Here is a 27384-nt window from a genome sequence, read left to right as displayed (position 1 = left end):
AATAAGAGATTATCTGGAAAGATAATGTTATACCTGACCTTACAGTTGACTATGACACTTAAAGGGACAGTTCACCTAAAAATAAACATTCTGTCATCATTTATTCACCCTCATGTCGTTCCAAACTAGGGCTGGGCGATATATCGCATGCGATTGACACGCGCATTTCGTCAGTAAAGCCGGTTCCCTGATTACCGCTAAATCGCCATCACCTGCTTTCAAATGGAGCGGCATTTAATAGACAGAGCCGTAGTTCACTGATAAGCCACGCAATATCACGTTCATATCGCAGATGAATCGCCTTCGATAATGAGCATGATATTGCATAGCTTGTCAGTGATCTACGGCTCTGTCTATTAAATGCCGCTCCATTTGAAAGCAGGTGATGGCGATTTAGCGGTAATCAGGGAACCGGCTTTACTGATTAAATGCGCGTGACAATCTCCCAGCCCTATTCCAAACATGTATGACTTTCTTTCTTTCTTCTGTGAAACACAAAAGAAGATATTGTTTTTGTCCATACGGTTCAAATCAACGGTGTCCAAATTTTTCCTAACGTTCTTCAAAATATCTTTTCTGTTACGCAGAAGACCGAAAGTAATACAGATTTGGAATGACATGAGGATGAATTTAAATTTTTGGGTATACCATCCCTTTAAATTTTCACATGACCTCATGTAAAGCAGCAGAAACTGGGCAAACAGTACATACTGGCAGACATATGGGGTTAATTCCATTATTGAAATTCTTTCTCTTTTTTTTTTTTTGGAAAATTATGGAATTAATTTCCCATAAATACCACAAATGCAAGCCAGAGGTTCAATTGTGTCAAAACGTTTGTTGACAACACAATCATAATGCATTTTACATTAGATGGAGAGTTACAAAGTGCATCCAACAGTCAATACTGATCATTATCAAAATGATTTATCATATTAATGGAAGAAACATCATCTACAGGTTTTGCTGCCAAGTACTTTGTTTTTTTACAAAGCAATTTTTCATCTACTGCATAAATTATCAGCTTATTAGGCTTGCTAAAAAATCTGGACCTTACATAAAAAAAAATCTTAAATAAAAAAAAACAAACAAAAAAAGTTAAAATAATTTGTGTGTGTAACTGATATAACTAAGAATGAGTCTTTAACAGAAATGTGTTACAGGACACACGCTGACCAAAACACAAATATTAGATACGAGACACATTTGTTGCTTCATTACAAACACAACAGTGACTGGACAAAATGTTAAACGCAAAAAAGCAGCATACCGATTCAGCGACTTTGGGACGGTCTATCATGGCAATACAAATCATGAGAGTTTTTGTGTCTCTATAAGGTTACTGGGTCAATAATGTTTATTAGTGCAACTGGAGAAAGATCAGTGAGGAAGACCCTCGGTACACACACACGCCTGCGATTAAGGTCACGTTTGTTTAATGAGGAAAGCAGGCGTGTGAAGTCACTTGGTGAGACCGTTATTGTCAAGTGAACAAATGGGATATGAAAAAAGAAAAATATTTCCAGTCAGTTTCTGGCAACTCCAGAACACAAATACTGGGAAATCTGACAGTTGACCAGAAAAAAAAACATGCAAAAACGTACTGACAACTTAAGTGAGGGAGATAGTGTGAGTGATGCCCAAAAAGACAAAAAAGGAAATGAAACATATGAACAGCAGTGAACAGAAGTACAACTTTGTCCTAATAAAGGTACTAAACTGGAGGGAATATTTCCAGTAGAACAAGTGAATGTTGGACTCACTAACAATAGACAATTTATAAACAGACCCTGAATAAAACAAAAAAACTTATTTAATGATACAGTGCCTATTAATAGTGTTTTAAATAGTTTGCAAGGGATAAGAGGTTATTTTGTTCCTCTTTTTTGAAGTATGTTTCCAAAAATGAGTAGCGCATATATCTACATGTAATGCGTGTGTTTGCTCTGGGCCTTTTCGATCTCTCAAACACCCCTGACATTAGTTTGTTGGTCTCGTCCATGTGAACATAAAGCGGAGTGTTGTACCTCCTCTCTCGTCTCTGCTAGCATCACTCATTCTTGCGGTGATGGTTGTTGTTTAGGGGAGAGTGGCCATTCTGGACTGGTCCATTTTTCATTGGCGTCTCGTCCTCCTCAGACTCGGTTTCTTCTCTGTCACTCCTCTCGTCCTCCACAATATTCTGCAGCGAGACAAATTAACTTTGATGAAGCTTCAAAATCCTTGAAATTCATGTTTCTTACAATTTTATGCAATTATTTCAGCTCAAACCACTTGAAGGGATAGCCAACAATAAAGGTTCTGTCATTTTCTCACCCTCATGTTATTTCAAATGATTTTTCCTCATGTGTAACACAAAAGGAAATATTATTCAAGGAGATACAACAAGGAATGGCGATGATTTATTTTCAACCAACCATTTAAATTTTCATGGTAAACTATGTAAATTTGGCCCTCTAGAAGTAAAAAAAAAAAACAAAAAAAAAACCACATGCATTTTGCAGAAGATCATCATTTTGGTTGTGCTTCGGCTCTGCGTGATTGTGCAGATGAATATGGTTATCCCACCGCTCATAAAACATTCACTACTAGGCTTAAGAGATATGACCAGTTTAGATGAAAAAAAATCTCAGCCATTCCTTGTTGTATCTCCTTGTATATTATCTCCTTTTGTGTTACACATGAGAAATCATTTGATATAACATGACTCTCCTCTGTTCGAGGTTTAGCTGCTCTACGTCGACCTTTCTCGCTCGTTGTGACAACTAACCTATGCCACTCCCACACCACATACGCGTCAAAGTAGCCGGAGCAACTTTTTTCTGTTTACAGATACGACGAGACACGCACAGACAATTTCCATTCCTACGAAAACAATTCAGTCTAAAATAGAAACACTTCTAATAGGCTTACCATAGTGAATCAGGGTAAGACAAAAGCACGTTTTAGAAGGATTGATGATATATTGACTCATATTTGAACAACAACAACAACAAAAGAAAAGTCACATAAGCCCCGTTTCCACCGCAGGAACTAGGGACTTTGGAGTGGTACAGGAACTAGGGTCTAAATAAAATTTCGGGTTAAAAATTTCCCCCTCAGAAAGTCCCTGCTCACGAGGTAGTACTTTTTTTAAAAGTTCAGAAACTTTCAGTGGTGGGACTTGGGCGCTGAACATGCTGATTGGTTGAGTTTACGTAACATTTCAATTGGTTTTCTCCACGCAGCATTTTATTTATTTGATCTCAACCACCATTTTTAAAATCTATTGCGGTGTGCGCGGTAAGAGTTGTTTGCTATTCTAAATCAATAGAGTTTAAAAATACGGCCAATGGATGGATGACAAAGTTCAGGCTTTATTAAAGGATTAGTCCACTTTCAAATAAAAATTTCCTGATAATTTACTCACCCCCATGTCATTCAAGATGTCCATATCCCTCTGTCTTCAGTCAAAAAGAAATGTTTGATTATTCTCTTTATAGTGGACTCCTTATAATTGGCCCCAAACAGTTGAAGGTCAAAATTACAGTTTCAGTTCAGCTTCAAAGGGCTTTAAACGATACCAGACGAGGAATAAGGGTCTTATCTAGCGAAACGATCAGTTTCTAAAAAATAAAAAATGATATATTTTAACCATAGACGCTCATCTTGAACTAGCTCTCTTCTTCTTCTCTATTAGAATTCTGGCAGTGTAGATGCTGCTTAGTGTATTGCTGCCCTCCACAGGCCAAAGTCTGAACTAAATTGTCATATACAATATGCTAGTGCAAGTATATAACCATTAGTTCAAACTTTGACCTGTGGAGACTACTAGAAGAAGAAGAGAGCTAGTTCAGATGAGCATCTATGGTTAAAACGTATATAATTTTAATTTTTTTTTAGAAATTGTTGCGCTAGATAAGACCCTTTTTCCTCGTCTGGTATCGTTTAAAGCCCTTTGAAGCTGCATTGAAACTGTAATTTTGACCTTCATCCATCTGGGGTCAATTGAATTCCACTATAAGGAGAATAATCCTGGAATGTTTTCATCAAAAACCTTGATTTCTTTGCGACTAAAGAAAGGAGGACATGGACATCTTGGATGACATGGGGGGTGAGTAAATTATCAGGAATTTTTTTATTTGAAAGTGAACTAATCCTTTAAGCTTATATGTGGAGGACGAAATCCAACGGGAACTGGAAAGTCACGCGCAGTCCTACGCCACGGGACTTATCTTCACGGTACTTTAGACGCAGACAGCAACAGGTCTGGGAGAAAAAAAGTTCCTTGGATAAATTGTTCCAGGTAATTTCGGTGGAAACGAGGCTAGTGTACCTTTAAAGGGCCATGAAACACTAACACATTTTTGGTAAGATGTTACTGTTTGGGGTCAGTAATATTTTATGTTTTTGAGTTTTTATGCTCAAGAAGGCTGCATTTATTTGATAGAAAAATAGCAAAAACAGGAATATTGTGAAATATTAATAGAATATTAATAGAATTTCAGTTTTCTACAACCTCACTGACCCCAAACTTTAGAATGGTAGTGTATGAACCTGTTGTAGATGAAGGACGACAAAGTTAGCATCTGATATTTATAACTTTAAGAGGAAAATTTAGTTTTATTGATTTTTTTTGGGGGGGTGGGGGGGGGGGGGGTGGGCTATTTATGTTTTTCTGGGTTTTAAATCAACAGTCACTGTTACTGAACTATAGTGCATGAAATGCCAAAATGATGCAGTCTGTGTTGGTTAACTTACATTGCCTGGCAAGAATTTGATAGCCATACGCAGGATGAGTATGGCCCAGAAGATGTGCAGACACTGCAGCACAAACAGCAGCCCGTTAAAGAAGTAAAACCCAAAGAACGGAGGATAAATGGTCAACGGATACACCCAGGTACAACGTATGATCCTAAGAGACAGAGAAAAGAGAGAAAGTGAGAGTTTTACATCTGACAATTAGAAAGGCATATGGAGTTGATTTTCACAATGGTTCATAGCATAATTAAAGAGTGGCATTTCAACTAAACTTTGAGACAAGTACAAATTACTATTTATAGAGCTTTCATTTGATAAACATTTGATAACTCTTGACAAATAGAAAGTGGGTCAAGACAAACTAATGATTTATCATTTAATAATAAACATTGGGAGCAAAATAGAAAATTATTTAACTCACCAAAATGGTAAGATGTAGAGTCTGGTGATCATGAAGACGACAGCAAATACGATGAATATATAGTTGCACGCTTTTCTCCAGCCAGCGTAGTTAAACATCTTGGCAGACTGTTATAGGACAGACAGAGATGGAAGATAAGTCTTTGACTCTTGCACAAAAGCACCACTAGGTAGCAGTGTTACACGCCTGCATTAACAACCATGATGATAGACTGACGTAGATTTACTGAATCACTTCTGGCTTTTACAGAATCTACATGTCCAGTGCATGAAATCATGCGCTGGACAGGACTTGGAGTATATATCATCTGGATGTGGATGATGAAACTCATTTAAGTAGACAAGACCTATGTATGTGATAAAATTATTTTAATGGTGACTAATATTATTTTATTGTAAATTTTGAGCAGTCCATGATCAGACTCTCCATACTGATTTTATTTTTTACATCAGATGGGATGGCAGCAGTACCTGAACCTAGGTTTTAAAAAAAAAAAGGTCTTAATTCATAACAAAGGTGTACCAGGCAGTTTTAGTTAAGGTACTCAGCAAAGATCAAAATGAACAAGGAGAAGCCACAATTATAGACATTGCTATCTGGAATCTGGATGGGATTAGACTTCTCAGAGGAAGTTAGCAGAAAAAAAAAAAAAACGTACGTAATTTGCTCCATGATGTTCACTAAATTTGGGAGGAAAAACAGATATTAAAAATTTAAGTATGTCTGCCTAATTTACCAAACCTCTTCAGAGACAACTAGTCCCATCCAAACAGAACCAATAAACTCACCACAATTCAAGCATTCTGTTAAACATTCTGACATACTGCTTTTACTTCAAATTAGTGCTGTCAGATTGATTGTTTGCAGTTAATCGCATCTAACATAAAAGTTTGTTTACACATAATATATACATATGTACATACACATATTATATATATATACACATATGTACATACACATATTATATATTTATATATACATATGTACATACACATATTATATATATAATATATTTATATATACATATGTACATACACATATTATATATATATACATATACATACATACATGCATACATACATGCATACATATATATACACTGTTTACAGTGAATTTATAACAGCTAAGAGGTGATGTTAGGCATGACGCGGAGTGTCTCTCATGAAGTGAAATCACTAAAAGCCTTCCATCCGCTGGAAAAACTAGTTCCTGATAGTGAACAGCAATATGTTACATTATTACGCCATTAGATGGCGGCAAAGGGTAAACTGTAATCATTGCAGTGTTTTTATCTCGAATAAAACATGGCTTTTGACCAATCAGAATCAAGAACTGGAACTAACCATTTTATAATAATATATATATATACACACACACATATTATGTAAACACAAACTTTAAAATTAGATGTGATTAATCAATTTGACAGCACTAAGAAAATACATTTATTCTAATGCTGCTTGAAAAAAAAATTATTTTTGAATTAAAGTAAAGTCAAAGTTCCAGAGACACAGTCTCGGCACTAATGTTCTTCAGATGTTCCATTACCTCCAGCAGATAGTCGGAGGCGTCGTGCACCAGCATAATGAGGGTTCCTGCTCTGATGTAGTTCACACACCAGGAGAAACTAATCAGCAGGATGGTGGCAACATGGTGTACTATTTGTTCTTTAAAGTCCTGAGGAATTAGAGGCAATATTATCTTACAAACAAAACAACGGTTTGGACATCATCATAGTGTCATAGTATACTTTGGAGTACGAGGTAAATATAGTCAACATTTGAAGTGGATCAAAAAAGTTCATCAAAGTTGTCCTAAGAACTAAAAGGTTTAACTTTGATGACTACTGTTGACTACTGTATTGTAAAGATGGTAATCAGTCATATGGAACACTACTGATCAAACAATTGTGGTCAGTAAGGGTGTGTTCACACTTGTCATGTTTGGTTCGATTAAAACGAACCCTGGTGCGATTGCTCGGTTAGTGCAGTTCATTTGAACATATGTGAACGCTGCCATCCGAACCCTGGTGCGCACCAAACAAGCGCACCGAGACCGCTGAAAAGATGGGTCTCGGTCCGCTTCCAAACGAACTCTGGTGCGGTTCGAATGATATATGAATACAACACGAACCAAAGACATGTAACCAAACCAAAAACAGGAAGACGAGACCCTAAAAAAGGACAGAATCCTCACATGTCGGTTTTTCTCGTTATAGACGCGAGTTTGCCCATCACAGGCATCAGACGTGATAATTTATTGAAAATAAATAAAATAAATTATCCAATGTTTCACAGGAGTATAAATGAGGAAACAAAGGCCAAATTCCCTTAAAGGATTAGTTCACTTCAGAATTAAAATTTCCTGATAATTTACTCACCCCCATGTCATCCAAGATTTTTATATATTTCTTTCTTCAGATGAAAAGAAATTATGGTTTTTGAGGAAAACATTCCAGGATTTTTCTCCTTATAGTGGACTTCAACAGTTACCAAAAAAAGGTCCAAATTACATTTTTCAGCGCAGCTTCAAAGGGCTCTACACGATCCCAGACGAGGAATAAGGGTCTTATCTAGCGAAACGATGTGTCATTTTCTAAAGAAAAATACAAATTTATATACTTTAACTGCAAATACTCATCTTCCACTAGCTCTGCGAAGCATCACGCATTACGTAATCACGTTAGAAAGGTCACGCCTGATGTAGGCAGAAGTACAGAGCAAGTGTTTACAAAGCGAACATGCAAAGACTAAGTCAAACGGCCTTTACAAAAAAAAAGTTTAAACAACAGAAAATGACTGATTGTTTCGCTAGACAAGACCCTTATTGCTCGGGTGGGATCGTGTAGAGCCCTTTGAAGCTTCACTGAAACTGCAATTTGGACCTTCAACCTGCTGGTAACTGCTATAAGTCCACTATATGGAGAAAAATCCTGGAATGTTTTCCTCAATAACTTTAATTTCTTTTCGACTGAAGAAAGAAAGACATAAACATCTTGGATGACGTGGGGGTGAGTAAATTATCAGGAAATTTTAATTCTGAAGTGAATTAATCCTTTAATAATCCATCACAATGAGTAAAACCAGAGAATATAGTTCTGATGTCCAGCAAACGATTGTTGAGCTTCACAAAATAGAAAGTGGCTGTTTCCACTTTCACCATAAGGGCAACAATTAAAAAGTTCCTATCAACAGGAAATGTTATGAATCTGCCTGGAAAATGACGTGTCTTGTCTTAATGCACAGCAAGGAGGATAGTTTGAGAATTGGACTCTCCAAGGATCACAGCTGAAAAATTGCAGAAAATTGTTGAGTCTTGGGGTCAGAAAGCCTAAAACAGCATCAAACAGCACCTACATCAAGTTGTTTGGGAGGGTTTCAAGAAAAATCCTTGGCTCTCATCCAAAAACAAACTCCAGTATATTCAGTTGTCAAACACAACTGGAACTTCAAACGGGACCCGGTTCTGTGGTCAGATGAAACTAAATAAAGCGCTTTTTGGCAGTAAACCCACAAGATGGGATTGGTGCACACAGGGATAAAAAAAATACCCCATTTGTATGATTAAATATACTGCTGGATCTTTGTGGGCCTATTCTTCTGCAGGAGGTTCTGGACATCATGGATTCTATCAAATGCCAACAGATAATCTAAACTTGACAGCCTCTGCTATAATCTTATAACGGGCTGTGGATCATCCATCAGGACGATGACTCGAAACATACATCAAAATCCACACAAAAATGGGTCACTGAGCACAAAATTAAGGTTCTGCCATCCCTGTCCCCTGACCTGGGTAGGGTTGCACCAGCCGTTCGTAAATTCTTTCTTAAATTGGAACGTAAAGTCCACACTAGTTGCTTAGTAACTACTAGCTAGTTTGTAACTCTGTACTTTATTCGGTTGCACCATTTGTTCTTAAGGCAGAGGGTAGCTAGTAGCTCGTAAGGTCTCCGTAAAGTAATGCGTAGTCGCATAATATGACGTTTACCCTCAGTGATCCTTCAAATACAGGAGCAGAAGTTGTTGAAATTCTGTGAATTTTAGTTTATTCTTCATTCTGACTTATTTTGCCTCACGTAGCTAACAGTAAAAATAAGTTCCCATTAAATATAATAGCCTACTACTTAATCATAAATGTTTTTATATGTAAATAACACTATCAAAATGTATTTGAAACTAAATTAATAAGGATCAATAAACAAATAACGTTACTCATACAAAAAAAAAAAAAAAAAAAAGATTGATTCTGACTGATTTTATTTGACATGCACAACACGGAGTGATAGGACCGATGCACACATCGCGGCACGCTTAACGGGTTCGTATTGACGAGTGGCTAACAAAGTATTTTTTCACATAATGTTCTCTTTCTTAAAATGTAAGAGCGTGTAAATATCAGCAGCATCATATATGTGTAAAGAATGAAGTCTGTCAGGTAAAACAAGAGCTTATTGATGCAGTTCAGTTAGTCTACTATTTTATTCCAATCATTACTCCTGACAGGAGGCTTCCGTAAATATTTAGTGTATACGTTTACGCTTCAACTAAGTTTAATGGTGCAACACAAATATATTTAGTAGTGCGTAAGTTGTAACTTAGTGCCCATTTACGTGAAAACTAGTCTACGTTGTAACTTGCGCACAGCTGATGCAACCGGCCCCTGAACTCTAGAGAAAACTGAAGAGGAGTGTATCAACATGGAGCTAGGAATCTGAAGGATCTGGAGAGATTCTGTATGAAGGAATGGTCTCTGATCTCTTGTCAGGTGTTCTGTAAACTCATTAGGCATTATAGAAGTCGTCTCAGAGCTGTTATCTTGGCAAAACGAGGTTGCAAAAAGTATTGAATAAAAGGGTGCCATTAATCATGGCCAATGTGTATTAGAGAAAAACATTTATTTCACAATGAGATTGTGAACATTTTCAATTGTTTTACTTCAATAAGAGGTTAAGTGTTTGTGAATATTCTTGAATAGGATTAACAATGCAGATTTATTTTCACAGGCTTCTTTGTTCATATTTACCAAGGTTGCCAATAATTCTGACCAGGACTGTATTTGCAAAGCTGAATTTTCAGCATCATTTCTCCAGTCTTCAGTGTCACATGATCCTAATATGCTGATTTGGTGCTCAAGAAACATTTGTTATTATCAATGTTGGAACTAAATGTGCTGCTTAATATGTTTATGGAAACTAATCTTTTCCAGGATTTCCAGTTTTATCAATTTACTGTGTCTCTTCTGAATAAAAGTATTATAAAAAACATTTAACTGACTGATGCCAAACTTTTGAATGGTATTGCATATTACAAAATATCATGGTATTATAATACTTACCAAATCATTGCGTTTCTTCACAAACAAACAAAACACATACAACCTTGTACATAGTGCAGCATCATTAGATAATGCTTTTGTTTATCGTTTATTTTTTGCTAAACTGCATTTGTAATTATAGCTTTTGCATATTCCGTCTCTTTTCCGTCTCTAGTGCCTTCTCTCTTAAGGCACTAGATTTCACATACTCTGCTGAGTGATATTAGTATGAAATTGCTGCAGCTTTAGAGTCAAAGTTCAGGAAGAGCACCATAGACTAGGTGACTGATTAAATCGAACCATCACGTCAAATAGATGACCTATTAATTCAGTTTGTGAAAATATCACCAGGTGACATTCGATCTGTTGCGTTTTATTATCAGGCAGGTGATTTTTTTTTTTTTTGTTAGATGTTAGATGAAGCTTGCTTTAATGTTTTGTGTGGATGTATGATCTTATTAGACTCTCAAATGTTCCTTCAAACTTTAGAAATGTACATTGATGCATCATTTTCATTCAGCTCAGTTATAAAGCTTTATTCACCCAGATAGCAAGAAGTTTAATGGATAGCACTAAACATGAGACGTACTTCATGAACTGCTTTGAAAGATAACCTGATGTGCGATCGTATCATTCTGAGATTCCAATTTCACTGCTTTTAAAGTAGCCCAAGTTGGTTTGCTGATCTTAGCTGGTTTAAGAGGTTCTTCACTTTGCCAAGCTTGTCTTCGGCCAGTTGAAAAGTGCCCAAAACCCCTTCTAAAATTAGTCAACGGAATAGCCCAACCCGCTTAGGTATGATTTTTTTACTAAAACATTGGGCGAGTGATGTAAAACTGCTGATAAACTTAATCCAAGAATTGGATTCTTTCTGCAGGAAACGGACTACACAAAAATCCAAATTTATGTTATTAAGCTCTGTGAGATAAGAGATTTTCCACAGATGCACAAGTAAAATATTAACTATCCTCACATGCAAACACACACGCACACGTAACAACACACCTGCTGGACAGGACATCTTGTGGAAATACTTGTACACATCAGTGACACAATCGCAAGATAAAGAACTGTGAGCTGACTTTTTCTCACAATTGCAAGTTCATATTTTGCAGTTTGTACTATATAACTCACAAATGCACGTTTACATCTCACAATCTGAGAAAAAAAGTGAGAACTGTAAGATAAAAAGTTGCAATTACCTTTGTTATTTTTATTCTGTAGTGGGTATTTCTATCAAAAAGATTGATCAACTTTTTTTTTTTTTTTTAACTTGGGGCTTTCATATGCTCGGCATACTCACTTTTCGCTTGACGTCTGAAGCAACGCTGAAGAGGAGTGACATGTAAAACCCTAGTTCGATCATGTAGTACCAGTACTGAGAAGGCAGCAGCGGCTGGAGAGAAAAAGAAATTAATCAAATATGTTTGAAAGATGACATCTCGGTGTCACAATCAACAGAACAGATGTCATGACCTGAAGCTGTAGGGTAATCTGGCATCAGTTTGCATATTTCCCTTGGCAAATTCAAATTTCTGTGAACCTCCTTAAATACTTGCTCTTATTTACATACTGTACACTTATCAACATGAACGTTCACTGAAAGTTTGTTTTAGATTAGGACAAGGTTGTGAAGACACTTTTCAAACCTACAGTCAATGGGAGAAGAATGAAAGAAGTGAACATACTAGCATTGGAAACCCCGCCCACATCTCCTCCATTGTGTAGAACCAAGGTTTCTGCAGAGCATAACAATATGAAGAGAATATAAGCCAAAACAAAGGAGCGCTCACATTTCATCTCAACAAAAGCAATGCAGGTCACAAGTATGAGATTACACGAGTTAAAAACATGACGGAAGAGTTATGGTCAACTAGTATGTGTATTTTAACAGCCAGTGCCAAAATCTAGAGAGCAGGTTGACCGATAGCTGATATAATGGTAGATATAAACCACCAGTCAAACATTTGGTTGGTGCCAACTTCCTTGGCTATTTTTGTGGTGAGTAAAACCAAAAAAATGTTTATTATCCCTTGACAAAACTAGTGCCAAACAGCCCAGATTCATAATGACCACAGCCATATTATAGGAAATAAATATACATTATAGGCCAAAGTAGGTTTTGTCGAAAAACTCAAAATGACCAATCACTGGTCGATATGATATGCCACAAAGAGGAAAAGTGAAGCGTTTGAAAAACTTACATCAATAAGTGCAGCAAGGCCAGCAATGAAAGCAAGAAGGTAAAAGGTAAATCTCCAACTGTAAAAAAATGTATATCCATTTTAGATAATGACATCCAAAGGCAAACACATTATCAGCAACATAATATACAAATCAATGCATCATATCAATAAATTTGGATTATTGGTTCCAATACATTATTTGATAACCCGACATTCAATTTAAGGGTCTACACTTATTTTTGCATTATGAAGTTACTACACACTAGGGATGCTCCGATCAGGATTTTTGCAGCCGATACGACTACAGATTCCTTGTCATCATGAATGATCGATACTGATACCGATCCCGATCATTCAAGCTTTATATAAGTGATATGTAAGCTCTCTGTTGACTTTAACTGTTAATCCTTACGCCCTGAAGGCATTTTTTTAATGATTTCATGTGATTTCAAGTGGCATACTTAAAATTAATGGCTTATAACATGGTTTCATCAGCTTTCACATTTTGAATAAAATAGTTTTTGATCATGTTAGAAGGTTCTTAAGTTACAACACTGCTGAGAAATCCCCAGAAAAAGTGATGTGATTTATTGATTTATTTAGTTAAAATTCAAGCTTGACATGGTGACTATTACAAAGTATATATGACAGATCATAAAATCAAGATTGGGCTTGTTCACAATCATGTAAACTGCATCTTGGACAAATTTTGTATTGATATCTCAAAGCAATTAAAGGTTATGGCATTTGAAACTATGGTAGTCTTTTTATCAAAAGTACAAAAGCCTCTCCATACTGATAGCAAGCTTTTAACGGCAGCTGCAGTGACGCAATGACTTTACCAATCAGCGATTGGCTCTTTTACTTAGAAGGCGGGACATATTCCCCAATACTGCAGTTTCTCCCATTCATAAGTAATAGGAATGAAAGGTCTTTCTATATCTATAGTCTTTGGTCATGACCAAGACATGATCGGATCCCAGAAGTCCTATAGCTCTAGCCATGCAGTATGTCATGTCACTCCGTGAGGATTTTCTCAAGATCTACGCATTATATTATGTGTAGGCCCATTTGAACTGGGACAACCTACCCTAAATAAAGATGTGTGATTTACTAATGTTTCAGAAGTTACAAAGCAGAATGTGGCGCAAAAGCCTCATCTGTACACTGCTGCAACTTTTTACGGTTTTCATCAAATTGCGATTGTTTTGTGAGATCGGCCAAATTTAGGGTCCGTTTACACAACACCGTTTTCAACTAAAAATGGAAAACTCAATGCGCTTTGGCCGTTCATTTACACAACAACAGCGTTTTGGTGGTATGAAAATGCAAACTTTTGAAAACGGGTTTTTGAAACCCGCATAAATAACAAAAACGGTGAAAACGATGACGTCATGCACATGCGAATTACACATTCAGTCTATAGTGTTTAATCGCCATTTAATGGCCTGCCAGCAGAATACAGCATTTGCACGGATTGTTTTTGGGGATCGTTTTGACAATGGTGTTGTCTGTATGCGGAAACCTCAAAGGAAAAACTTGTCATGTAAACGTACCCTTAGTGACTACCGATCGAGTCATAGAATGTGATTGGCTGATACCGAACTGTGGCTGATTGATTGGAGCATCCCTACTACACACAGTGACAAAATGTACAAAAACAAGCCAAAACAACACTGATACAGTCCACTCACAATACAAACTCTACTATTACAAGCTCACATCACGAACAACAGCCTGTATTTAAAGCATCTATGACCTACTGTTGTGACTGATAGCTATAGATGGCATGTTAACAAGCTAATTTAAAGGATGTTCCAGGCTCAATACAAGTTAAAAGCTATCGACAAGTCTTAGTGGCATAATGTACATTACCACAGAAGATAAAAGATGCAATTACAGTAGTGGACATACAAATAAACTGGGTCATGAACTTTTGAAATATGAAGCATGTTAAATCAATTATATTTGAACTGTAAGGTTGTTAAATTGTAATTTTAATAAGTGAATGAACTTCAGGGCAAGTGAAATAAGCTTTACGTGGTCATGATGAGTGGGTAAAACTTTGCACAGACATGTGAGTAAACAATATCACACTAGTATGTATAATATTGAAAACTGTACCCTTAAAACCATGTGGATTGTAACGTTTGCTGCTCAGCCTGGTTATTTTATTTGCAGTTTTTGAAAATTAAATGTATAAATTTTTAGGGACGGTATAAAAAAAAAAATATTCAAAAAGGTAATCAACATTATCCCAAATGCTTTGGATAAATCTTAACTTGTATTGAACCCTGCACATTCCTTTAATCACACGTTTTGGATGTGTTCCTGAAGCACAAGACAAATAGATGTTGAAAATGTCATGGGCGAGATATTAAAGGACCAACCCACAGTTAGTAAAACACAGTGAATTTATTTTATACATGGGTACATTAGCTAAATTTGATTCTGTTTATTGATACCACATACCGTTTCTCCTGTGTGCAATAGACTTCCTACCACCTAATGGAAAATGTATGTTTTTGTTCTCTGCTGTACAGTGAAAATTGTGTATTCTCTAGAATAACTGCACATCGTACCATTCATTGCTCAATCATGTTCCTCATTAATTTTATGATGTTTATGACACTAAGCAGTCAATTGCTTTTTGTAAAGCTTATAAAATATGCAGCATGATGCAATTTATGACCATTTATGAAAGTATGGGATCAGCCTGTGCGTATTGCTCTGTACCTGGCTTCTTTGAACTTCTTCATCTGGTTGGGCCTCTCTTGATTCCTTCTTCGCCGGAACCATCTGTGGATCTGTCTCTCTGAGAACCCAGTCTTTTTACCTAAACTCTCGACTTCGCCCTGTAGAGTCACAGAGAACATGAAGGGTCAGTTAATGGTGAAACACGAGTTGTGATCGATTTGTTGATCACGTGTGTACACATACAAGACTTAGCGAAAACTGAAATGCTGCATGCATTTATTAATTTAACAGATGCATCAATCCAAAGCAGCTTGCAATGCAAATGAGGAAACATTCAAAAGAAAAAATTACTTTGTTAGGGCAGTGTAAAATATGCTGAATTGTACCTGTTTGGGATTTTTACTTGTGGTTCTGAAGTACGATTCCAGCACAGAGTTGTGCGCCACGGTCACTCTGACTTTCTCCTTTACGCCCAAAGCTGCAGCCAGACGTACGGCCACAGTCCTAAAGTTAATAAACAGTATTAATCTCTCAACACTTGAGTTGGAAAAACTGAAAACACTGCATCAATGTTAACCATATTTAAAACACTGATCATTCAAAGGCTGTTAAGTTTTTGAAATTTCATGTCAAACATAATTCAGATTGATTACTAAATGGTTCCATCTACAAGACTAATGATGAAATATCCTACTTCTGAGCTTCAGTACACAGTAAGTTTAACTCACTCCATATTACGCTACCGTTCAAAGATTTGGAGGTTGCTAAGATTTAAAAACAAATATTTTTGAAATAAGTCTAGGTGCATTTATTTGAACAACAACAGTAAAAACAAGTACTACTGTGAAATATTATTAAAATTTTCAGTTTTCTATTTTAATAAATTTTAAAATGTCATTTATTTCAATAATTCAAAGCTACTTGTGACATGATCCTTCAGAAATCATTCTAATATGCTCATTTGCTGCTCAAGAAACATTTTTATGATTATCAATGTTAAAAACGGCTGTGCTGCTTAATATTTTTGTGGAATCAGAGATAAAAGTTTATTTCAGGATTCTTTTATGACAAACAGCACGTGTCTATATATGCACTTCTGATAAAAAAAAGCCCACTGCATAAACAATGTTATACTGACATTGGTGTTTACCACATAAAAACACTAATAAGCTAATATGTACAGTAAGTTTCATGCTGACCTTTCAAAGACCTGTCGGATGATAAGGAAGATGAGGGCGATGGGCAGGGTCACCCAGAGGTCAGATGTTTTGGAGTAGGTGACACCATCACGATCCTCCAGGTTGGCCCAGCCATGGCCTTCTGGAAACCACAGCCTTTCGTTCCAGAACCACTCACTCAGCCTGGACAACATCTAGATGCAGAAGAAGACACAATTATGACATATTCGGACATTTTGAAAGACTATACTAAAGGTGATTTTGTGGGGCTTCTGGGAGACGCACAGAGACTGCTGCGCATACAGAGACATTCAGCAGCACAGAAACTTGATAACGCTACCCCACGGCTTTCATTAATAAAAGAGCTTCGCTATTGAATCACTACATTATAATTCTCAACAACAAGGTGGTTTTTGAAGTTTTTGAAACCTGCAGCTTCACTATTAATACAAAGATGCTGCTCAGACGGCAGGTAATTCACACACGCATCTCTCATCTCCCTCTCAATAATTCAAATAAATGCTGTAATTTATTCAAATACATGTAATCTTATCGCACTACTTTATATCAGTGTCTGGTCTAACAGCAGTATTCGGGTAAGAAATAGCACAGAAATTTAACAAATCAAATATAAAATTACTCTGCATAGTCTTAACTGTAATATAGTTATTCCTTATTATAGATTATTCCTTATTAAAGCTACAAAAGTTATTACTGTAATGTGGGAAGTCTCAGAAGTAAGGGTTAAGGAGTCCATTAATAAAAAGTAAATGGGAATAGAAGCTATTAAACATCAAAATTCACTGAAAACCATCCATACACTATATTCCTAGTTTTTAAAATAGCTCTCTGAAAACATTCCCCCATGCTGCAGCTCCCAAATCTTTCATGTTACTCACATAAATAATATGACTCATTTACTCATTTACATTGTGACTAATTTAAATAGAAGACATCTCTGTCCAACACTGTAAAAATTGACCGTGATTTTAACAGTAAAAGACTGTAAAAATGCTGCGGTGAAAAACTGTCAATTGGTTTACAGAAAGTTTCCGTACTATATACAGTGAATAACTGCAATAGATCTAACGGTACATTTAATGTAATTTTACGGTAAAATACCGTTAAATTCACAGTTTTTGGAAGTGAAAAATAACAATTCATTGTAAAATTTACAGTGAAAAAACGTAAATTGACATTCCCAGCGTGACACTTCACATTTGATTTATTTTCGTTGAAATAACTCTGTTGTTTCTTAGTTTTTCTCATTTTTTTTCTAATAAGTTATGTACATTAGGGTTTATGTTACATCTTATGTTGTTAAATTTATTTTTATTGCATTTTTAAAATTTCATGCATGTTACCATGATGGTGTTTAGTGTGTGTGTGAATGACACTGTGTGCACCTTCTATATCTTAGTGTTGTCCTCAGCTTGTGATGAACTTTGATTCATCATGTGACTCTTATCACCACTGTGTTTGGTGACTATCAGTGTATTATAAAGGTACAAAACAGATATTAGTACTTCATTAGGTTGGTAAATTAACATTATATCAGTTAATGAAATACGTTATATTACCGTAAATTTAACAGTATTTTTTTACGTTGCTACTGTATTTTTTATGGTAAAGTTCTGGCAACCACAGCTGCCGTTTTTTTACCGTAAATTTTACTGGGATTTTTTTTTTTTTTTTACAGTGAAGGGTAAAATTATTAATGACTTAAGTCAAATTTTAGTCTATTTATAAAAAAAAAAAAAAAGGCTATTATTTGGCTTCAGAAGACTCTCTCACATAATACTTTATCTTTTTGGACATTTTTGGAGCTCAACAGAAAAAATCCTTTTTTACATAAATTGATGTACTGAATTGAACGAGATAAGTTTATGTAAGAATGGATTCAAGAATGATTTTAAAAAATTCTGCTTGTGTTTCATGCAGTGAAAGTGAACCGTGACTGGGATTGCATCGTGAGATCTGCTTCTGGGTTCCACAGACAGAAAATCAAACAGGTTTGAAACGTCACAAAGATGAGGAAATGATTTTTATTTCCACAACTATGACGTTAATTGCATTGCTAACAGAAAACTTTGCAGGGATCTTCACATAGTATGCTGAAATACAAGTTTGAACAGGAATGAATACCTCTTGTAGAGTGCCAGGATCATCTACCAGAAGAAAAAAAAAATACTGGCAGAAAGTGAAGTTGCTGCACCCTTTCACTTTTCTGGCTCATTAATTACCTCAGATTTTAGTAAGGTAAATATTAATGCTGCTCCAGATGTATGTATTTGTTCACTACTCACTGCACCTAATGTGTGTGTGCTAACTTGGATGGGTTAAATGCAGGGGAGAAATTCAGAGTATGGGTTACTATACTTGGCCTTCACGTCACGTCAATTGTCCCTTGTGAATATTTTATTTACATTGAGTGCATTTTAGGTTGCATGGTGACATAAACCACATTTGTGAAATTTTCTGGGCAAAAGGGTTCTTCAATGTCAACAGTGTAACAAAGTAATGTGTGAAGCACAGAAGTCCCTTTCAAGCAGCTTTCTGTTGGTCAATGCACTAAATTCGAGTGACCAACTTGGACCCATACTCATTTTTCGACTTCACATGAAATTCCTGATTTTTTGTGGATTCCTATCGAAATGACTGAAATTCACCAGTGAAAATTTGCTGAACAAGAGTAAATGTGACTGCACCTCAACTCATCACATAAGCAATAATGTTATCAGCTTAAGTTGTGATGCAAGGAATACTGTTTCCCGGTAAAAGCCTCTACTAGTTTCTGGTGAGAATACTCAACATTTTTGAGCAATGTTTTTGTTTTTTTTTACTTTATGGCACTGGTGATTCATATCACACATTTAAGATAAGCTTTTCAAAAGTCACGCGGTACACTTACAGTCTCCAGTCTCACGGCATCCCAGACTTGATTTATAAAAGCTGAATAACTGACCATCTGAGATTTTAGTATAGAAATAAAGGTTAGGATCATGATTTTCCAGTAGTATTACAGTAGCACTGTTAGTTGTTTGCTTTTGGCAGCTGATAGAGCTTTTGGACCCGGAAACAATTACGTCAGACTTAACAAAAGAGGATTGAGAGACACGTGTTTTAAAGTGGAGTATACAAAAAACATTTGATGAGCTTTTAATTAGTATAGTAGTCAAGATGTTAACGGCAATTTTTTTTTTTACATTGATTTATTACATTGAACATATTTGTGTTTACATGCATTGTTATGTATTATACTTGTTTTCTGTGTCCATTGTTATTTGTCCTATTACTAGCTTTTTTCCAAGTGCATGCAAGTGTATATATTAAAATGTATCTATAATGTGCAATAAACATTTTTTATTTTGTATTCAGTGTAGTGTAGTTATGTTCAGTTTTTTAGTTTAATATAATAGAAGTTAATGGTAACATAGTACCAACAAGAAAAAAAATAAAAAATAAAAAAAATAAATAAAAATTTGAAATTGGTTCCTGGAGGCACCCAAAGCAGTTCCACACAATATGCAGAACGTTGATTGGTTGACAGAGAATCGTCATTTGCACGTATCTCAAGAGGAATGACAACACAATACTGTTGCAACACAATGTGTATTTTTCGGGTGTTTTTCCTTGCCTTCAGCCTTTCCTCTAACAAAGCTGCTGTATGTCCTCCATTGTTGTTTACTGTTAGTTTTTTCTTCATGTGAGAATGACGTTGATGGCTACTTTCCGGCATACACCATGTCTTTCAAGTGGTACTGTTGGCGGTGGAAACGCAAGCCGGGTCAGGGTTTACCGTCCCGAATTGTACTGTACCATACTCAACTGAACTGTACTGCTCAGTGGAAATGAGCCATAAAGAACACCAAAAGGTTCCTCCAGAGGAATCTTTTAGGATTCACAAAATTTGTCTCAGACAGTCAAATCATTGCCAAAATCATAGTGTGAACCCAGCTTACGTTGCATGCTTGAAACAGCCTTGGATTTGCACAAAAGATTAACATGACGGCACATGGTAGTTAATGAGTTGAATCAACTCCGCAGCAACTAAATTTAACCACCAACCATTCAGAAATGTCTAGCTGCATTCTAAAAGTTGTAACTTCTTCCGGAGTCTCTCCATCAGTGTCCGACTCCAGTTTGAACAATGTAAGGCTGAACAATCCTCATTTTAACTGCGTGAGATTCTCCAGCTTTGATGTTGTTGAGTAACAGAAGCGCAAGCTGTTAAAGCTCCGCCTTCTTTTGGAAACTGGTCTGGGATAGCAGCTCATTTGCATTTAAAGGTGCCATTGAATGTTTTTTTACAAGATGTAATATGAGTCTAAGGTATCCCCTGAATGTGTCTGAAGTTTCAGCTCAAAATACCCCCTAGATTTTTTTTTATAAATTTTTTTAACTGCCTATTTTGGGGCATAATTAGAAATGCACCGATTCAGGTTGCGGCCCCTTTAAATCGCGCGCTCTCCGCCCCCTGGGGTCACTCTTGCCTTAAACAGTGCATACACAAAGTTTACACAGCTAACATAACCCTCAAAATGGATCTTTACAAAGTGTTCGTCATGCATACTGAATGCATGCATCAGATTATGTGAGTATGGTATTTATTTGGATGTTTACATTTGATTCTGAATGAATTTGAGGCTGATCCGTGGCTAACAGCTAATGCTACACTGTTGGAGAGATTTATAAAGAATGAAGTCGTGTTTATGAATTATACAGACTGCAAGTGTTTAATAATGAAAATAACGATGGCTCCTCTCCGTGAATACAGTAAGAAACGATGGTAACTTTAACCACATTTAACAGTACATTAGCAACATGCTAACGAAACATTTAGAAAGACAATTCACAAATATCACTAAAAATATGATATCATGGACTATGTCAGTTATTATTGCTCTAGCTGCCATTTTTTTCTATTGTTCTTGCTTGCTTACCTAAGTCTGATGATTCAGCTGTGCACAGATCCAGACGTTAATACTGGCTGCCCTTGTGTAATGCCTTGAACATGAGCTGGCATATGCTAATATTGGGGGCGTACATATTAATGATCCCGACTGTTACGTAACAGTCAGTGTTATGTTGAGATTCACCTGTTCTTCGGAGGTCTTTTAAACAAATGAGATTTATATAAGAAGGAGGAAACAATGGAGTTTGAGACTAACTGTATGTCATTTCCATGTACTGAACTCTTGTTATTCATCTATGCCAAGATAAATTCAATTTTTAATTCTAGGGCACCTTTAAGGGGACACACACAAAAATGGCGTGTTTTTGCTCACACCCAATAAGGGCAAATTTTAATAAATGATCTGTGGGGTATTTCGAGCTGAAACTTCACAGACACATTCTGGGGACACCAGAGACTTATATTACATCTTGTAAAAGGGGCATTATAGGTCTCCTTTAAAAGATGAGCTCTCCTGAGAGGGACATAAACGCATCCCTGGTACAGATTGGTGAACCATTCACACGGGCCCAAGAAAACATGCGGAGGACTTGAAAGCCCCTCCTTATCTTCGTGCTGTCAGTGACACAGTTTGAGCGGATGGGCCGCCAGCTGTACTAAAGCCTGCTCTGTTTCAATGGAGTCATTCTGAGAGGTCAGCATGACATCATGGCCGCTGTCATTGGCTGGCAGTGGCTGAAAAGCTGCACTGTCACCTGTGGTAATGAGTACTGCTTGGAGCCGGCCAGGCTTGAGAATGAGACAGATTCTCTTCCTTGCTCCGCCATTCTGTGTGAATGGAGAGCTAAAAGCACAGTGATAATGCAGACTGTCAGAATGTTATCTGAGCAATGTCAAAGAGTGAAAAAACATTGATAGAAGAGCTGTAATGTATGTTAGTAAGTTATGACATTGAATGAGAGATGACTAAATAAAGGTATGTCTTTAACTTCATATTTCAGAAGCTTTCCCATTCAATAATATCCTTTTTTTTGTTGAGCGGCAATCTAAAACATTGTTTATTAGAGTTCACCACTGCAACTAACGGACATTTTCACAAACTTTGGTGAGTCTGAAATAGGAAAATGTCTCTCAAAGGACTTAATTAATTGCCAAGCTGAAATAAGACAATTGGACTTTGAACATGAAGTCTAAAAACTGTCTGGTAAAGCCAGCTTTTGTTTGCATTTACACTGAGCTTTGAAGAATTGTTTGGTTAGCAAATAACCAAACTATAAAAAGCATCTGGAGAGCTCTAGTCATGTTTTTGTTCGAGAATGAATCAGTGACAACCTGGGAAAAAAAACGCATTTGATGCTTAAAATTGCGACGCAGGGGAAGTAGCAACATATTTTGTATTCTGTATTGTGACGTACATCTGAGTGTAGCGAATTATCTTAAAAAGAAAAAACGCAGGGCGAGACTTGGTTCTATGCATCAGTTGTTGACTGGATTTTGAGATGTCAGCGTGAGCTTAGAGGGACGGGGTTTAAAAGGACTAAATGACTGGAGAAAAATTAAACGTGTACGGATGAATTGTTCACAATAAGATTTACAATATTCATTTAGAATTTTCATTTCAAAAAGTAGTAGGTCAAATGAGTATTATGTGCAATATTCATAAAATAGTAGGCACAAACCAACCAGATGACCTGAACAAATTCATGAATGAATCTTTTAGTGAAAAAGTAAAAGATTTATTAAATTAAAGATTTGAAGTGTTAGTTCACCCATAAATGAGAATTCTGTCATTAATTACTCACCCTTATGTCGTTTCACACCCATAAGACCTTCGTTCATCTTCAGAACACAAATTAAGATATTTTTCATAAAGTCTGATGGCTTAGTGAAGCCTCCATTGACAGCAAGATAATTAACACTTTCAAATGCCCAGCTACTAAAGACATATTTAAAACAGTTCATGTGACTACAGTGGTTCAACCTTAATGTTATGAAGCGACAAGAATACTTTTTGTGCGCCAAAAAAACTAAATAACTTTAATTCAACAGTATCTAGTGATGGGTGATTTCAAAGCATTGCTTCTTGAGCCTTCGAAGCTTTACAAATTTTTTGTTTCGAATCAGTCGTTCAGAGCGTATATCAAACTGCCAAAGTCACGCCCCCCAGTGTTGAACCATTGTAATTTAGAAACACTTATGACATAACGAATCCTCGTTTACTGAAATCACATGACTTTAGCAGTTTGATACACGCTCCAAACCACTGATTCGAAACAAAAAAATTGTAAAGCTTCGAAGCTTCATGAAGCAATGCTTTGAAATCACCCATCACTAGATACTGTTGAATTAAAGTCGTTATTTAGTTTTTTTGGCGCACAAAAAGTATTCTTGTCGCTTCATAACATTAAGGTTGAACCACTGTAGTCACATGAATATATGTTTTAAATATGTCTTTAGTAGCTTTCTGGACATTGAAAGTGTTAACTGGCAATGCAGGCCTCACTGAGCCATCGGATTGTATGAAAAATATCTCAATTTGTGTTCTGAAGATGAAGGAAGGTCTTACGGGTGTGGAACGACATGAGGGTGAGTAATTAATGACAGATTTTTCATTTTTGGGTGAACTAACACTTTAAATAAAAACATAAAGGACATAGTTTGTTCTTTTGCTAATTTAAAAATGAGTAGGGCATAACAGTATATATATTAAAATATTAGAACATCTTCTGTTAGTTTTAAAAGCACCTCCTTCAAAACACATGAACACACACAGCAGAGTCTGCAAAGCGTCACAAGATGAGAGACAGCCTTAAATGACCTCATGTCTCAAAGCAAATAACATTATAATAATAATGAACATAATCAACTTACAAAGTTCTTGTACAACCTGACTGCTGCAGATTCATTTGAGCGTCGACAGAGTTGACTTAAAAAAAGCCTAAATCCAAGTTTGAGGACGTGAACATCTCCGGGTAGAACGTCACGGGTTTCCATCTCGTAATTATGTTTACGACATGGCTTGAATAGCAGCATAAACTTGTTGTTTTGGTTCAAGAGGAACTTTAAAAGGCGGCTGCTGTTTGTTTGTGGCGCTCTGTGACTGTCTGTCTACAGCTTTGCATAGCCTCATGGAACGTGCTGATGATGTGTGATGTCTGTGCGGAGGTATGGAAATACATATGTTGACAGGCAGGTCGTTCCGAAAGCATAATTTTTGGTTTCCGCAGAAGATATATGTACATGTTTAGGCCTAATATGTAGAGCACTTCTATCATTCATTGCTAAGAGAGTTTCATCCAGTATAATAAAAAGTGTTTATAAAAAATTCTATTCAACTACACAAAACAACAGAAAGATTTTTAACTCTATACTTCTAGAAAATGAACAACAAAGAATGTGCATCAGCCAGGTGGTTTGCTTTTTTATGTTTTTAATTAAGCCACTGTAAACTTTATTGTTACATATTATATAATTATATTATTTTACTACCATATTTTATGTGGGCAATAAGCTTACTTCGTTGTAAATATAAAAGCCTGACAATATCATTGCTAAATACCTTTAAGTTGTGTTATTCCGCCATGTTTCTCACTGACACGCCCCCAACTTAAAAAAAGTCCCCGAGCTTCCCACTTGTATTAACGACATTACGGTTGCGTTCAACTCGGAAATACGATCTTTCCGACCTGACTTGAACGCACCATCCACGTACGTCATGACGTCACACACGAGACTCCACTCCCTCGAGCGCAACACGAGACGACTATCACTAGTTGATACGTTGTGTTTATTGTATAGGAGTGTTCAGTTAGCCTTTCATAACGGTTTACATTAAAACCTGTTTGTGAACAGCCGACTTTAGTGTGAAAATTCGCTCCAGGTAGTCTGATAAAGACTACCTACGTAATAACTAATCCCCAATTTTGCACAACGCATTATCCGAGCAGCTTTCAAACATGGAAACCGCTACTTAAAACCACGAAAGAGAAAACATTGTAGGTTTTCCAAATTATTGATACATTTTGACGTATTACTACATAAAAAAAGCATCGGTTATAAGTTAACGGCGGATATTTGTTCGTAGTCTTGTAGTAATCACAACAGCGCGTACTTAACATCACGCGCCACACAATTTTAGTGTGTACTTCCATTGCGCCGTTCCCAGCGTAGGCCTTATACATCAAACAACTATCTTCAAAAGGCGATAATGCCCGAACAAAACATTAGGTTCAAAATCTAATAAATATGAATGTATGAAAATAAATTTAAGAAAGTGACAGTTCAACTACAAAGAGTGATGCAGGAATGAGCACAGCTGCGTATTACGGTACTTACTTTCAGCAGTAGTGCGAAACAAGGATGTGAGCGCGTGAGTAGATGAGATGAGATGGATTTAGCGAAGGTGCATGAAAAGGGGTGTAATCTCTCAGTTATTCAAGGCAAGCTGTAATAGTTTGATCGTTCTTCATAATCCATAATCCAGTCTGTCAGCATAGTTTTCTTAAATCCCGCAATAATAAGAAAAAAAAAACGCCAAGGGAAGCCTGGCGTTAAAGCTGATGTTCAAACTCTTCCACTTTTTGGTGTTTTCCCCGCCTCGTTCAGTCTTTGTAGCTCGAATTATAAACTTTTCTCTTCACATGTCCGGGTTGAAAATGTGTAGACGTACTTTTGCCGGGTGTTGTTGAGAGCTGAATCGAGGCAGGCGAATGAAAGACAGAAGAGGAGGGCCAAAAAGAGGAGTGCTACATTAAATCTGAAGGGCGGGGCTGAAGCTATTTAAGGTGACGTTTACTGCATGTGAGTTATGACGTTTTAAGGATGACGAAACCTTTGAGAAGGCTCTGTTACAGACTGTAAACGACAGCTAGGGGTGGTTCAATGATCGTTGAATTGTATGTACATAATACTTAAAGAACCATAATTGCATCACAACAAGGCATTTCATGACAATAACAAAAAATTTAGTCAGATTTGTATCTATATGGGTTATTTAAATCCATAATGCATTTGTTATAGGCACTATTCAAAACCACTAATAAACTGTTTGCTATTAATAGTACATTTATGCATTATTTATTTTTTTTTAAATGAAAAGAAATCGCTTTTTCCAAGTTTTTTTTTTTAAATCCAGAAGTGCAATGAGGTAAGCACTTCACATTTATAATCATTGTTTTCAATGTGCATGTCTCTGATTAATTAAACAGCAAATTTACTTTAGTACATCTTGAAATTAGCAGGATAAACACTAAAGACATTAAAGAAGAGTCTATTCAAATCATTTGTGAGGAATTAAAGTTCATACAGCCACTATAAATATGCAGCACTGTTAGTATGCAGCTTTTTCTAAAGCCAATCCTATTAAAGGGTTAGTTCACCCAAAAATGAAAATTCTGTCATTTATTACTCACCCTCATGTCATTCCACACAACTAAGAAAAAAAAAAAACTTTTTGGCCAATTTCAAAACACTCCTTCATTAAGCTTTGGAGCTTTACAAATCGAATCAGTGGTTCGGAGCACCAAAGTCACATGATTTCAGCAGTTTAGCCATTTGATAGAACGATTCGTGAAGCTCAGAAGCAGTGTTTTGAAATCAGCCATCACTAGATATTGTTGAAAAGTCGTTATTTAGTTGTTTTGGCGCACAAAAGTATTCTCGTCGCTTTATAATATTAAGGTAGAACTACTAAACTCACATGAACTGTTTTAAATATGTTTTTAGTACGTTACCTTATGGATCTTGAGAGGTTTGGTGGCTTTGCTCTCAATGGTGGCCTCAACGAGCCATCGATTTCATCAAAAATATCTTAATTTGTGTTCCGAAGATGAACGAAGGTCTTACGGGTGTAGAATGACATGAGGGTGAGTAATAAATGACAGAATTTTCATTTTTGGGTGAACTAAGACATTAGCATACATAAGTAATGAG

At 36.3% G+C, this 27384-nt stretch overlaps 1 protein-coding gene across 1 annotated transcript; it reads right to left on the bottom strand.

Annotated features, from left to right (window-relative positions):
• Positions 1–390: 390 nt before the first annotated feature.
• cers2a (ceramide synthase 2a) lies at positions 391–26174 on the bottom strand. Its single transcript, XM_067361792.1, has 11 exons — positions 25789–26174; positions 16560–16732; positions 15747–15864; positions 15400–15518; positions 12682–12739; positions 12166–12216; positions 11781–11873; positions 6710–6838; positions 5162–5268; positions 4741–4894; positions 391–2182 (listed from the first exon to the last, which is right to left on the bottom strand). Exons 2-11 carry the CDS (start codon positions 16730–16732, stop codon positions 2051–2053), a joined length of 1134 nt encoding a protein of 377 aa, XP_067217893.1. The 5' UTR covers positions 25789–26174; the 3' UTR covers positions 391–2050.
• Positions 26175–27384: the final 1210 nt, after the last annotated feature.

Source organism: Chanodichthys erythropterus, chromosome 15 (genome assembly GCF_024489055.1).
Source record: "Chanodichthys erythropterus isolate Z2021 chromosome 15, ASM2448905v1, whole genome shotgun sequence".
Taxonomy (NCBI): Eukaryota; Metazoa; Chordata; class Actinopteri; order Cypriniformes; family Xenocyprididae; genus Chanodichthys; species Chanodichthys erythropterus.
This window is presented reverse-complemented; position numbering and strand designations above follow the sequence as displayed.

What these genes read in the sequence shown, in the direction of transcription:
- cers2a (XM_067361792.1), bottom strand. Translation starts at nt 16,732, where the DNA reads ATGTTGTCCAGGCTGAGTGAGTGGTTCTGGAACGAAAGGCTGTGGTTT. An exon ending in CTCTACATCTTACCATTTTG is followed by an intron (nt 4,895 to 5,161) that starts GTGAGTTAAATA and finishes TCTGTCTCTTAG; the next exon opens with GATCATACGTTGTACCTGGG. An exon ending in TCAAATTCTTGCCAGGCAAT is followed by an intron (nt 2,183 to 4,740) that starts GTAAGTTAACCA and finishes GTCTCGCTGCAG; the next exon opens with AATATTGTGGAGGACGAGAG.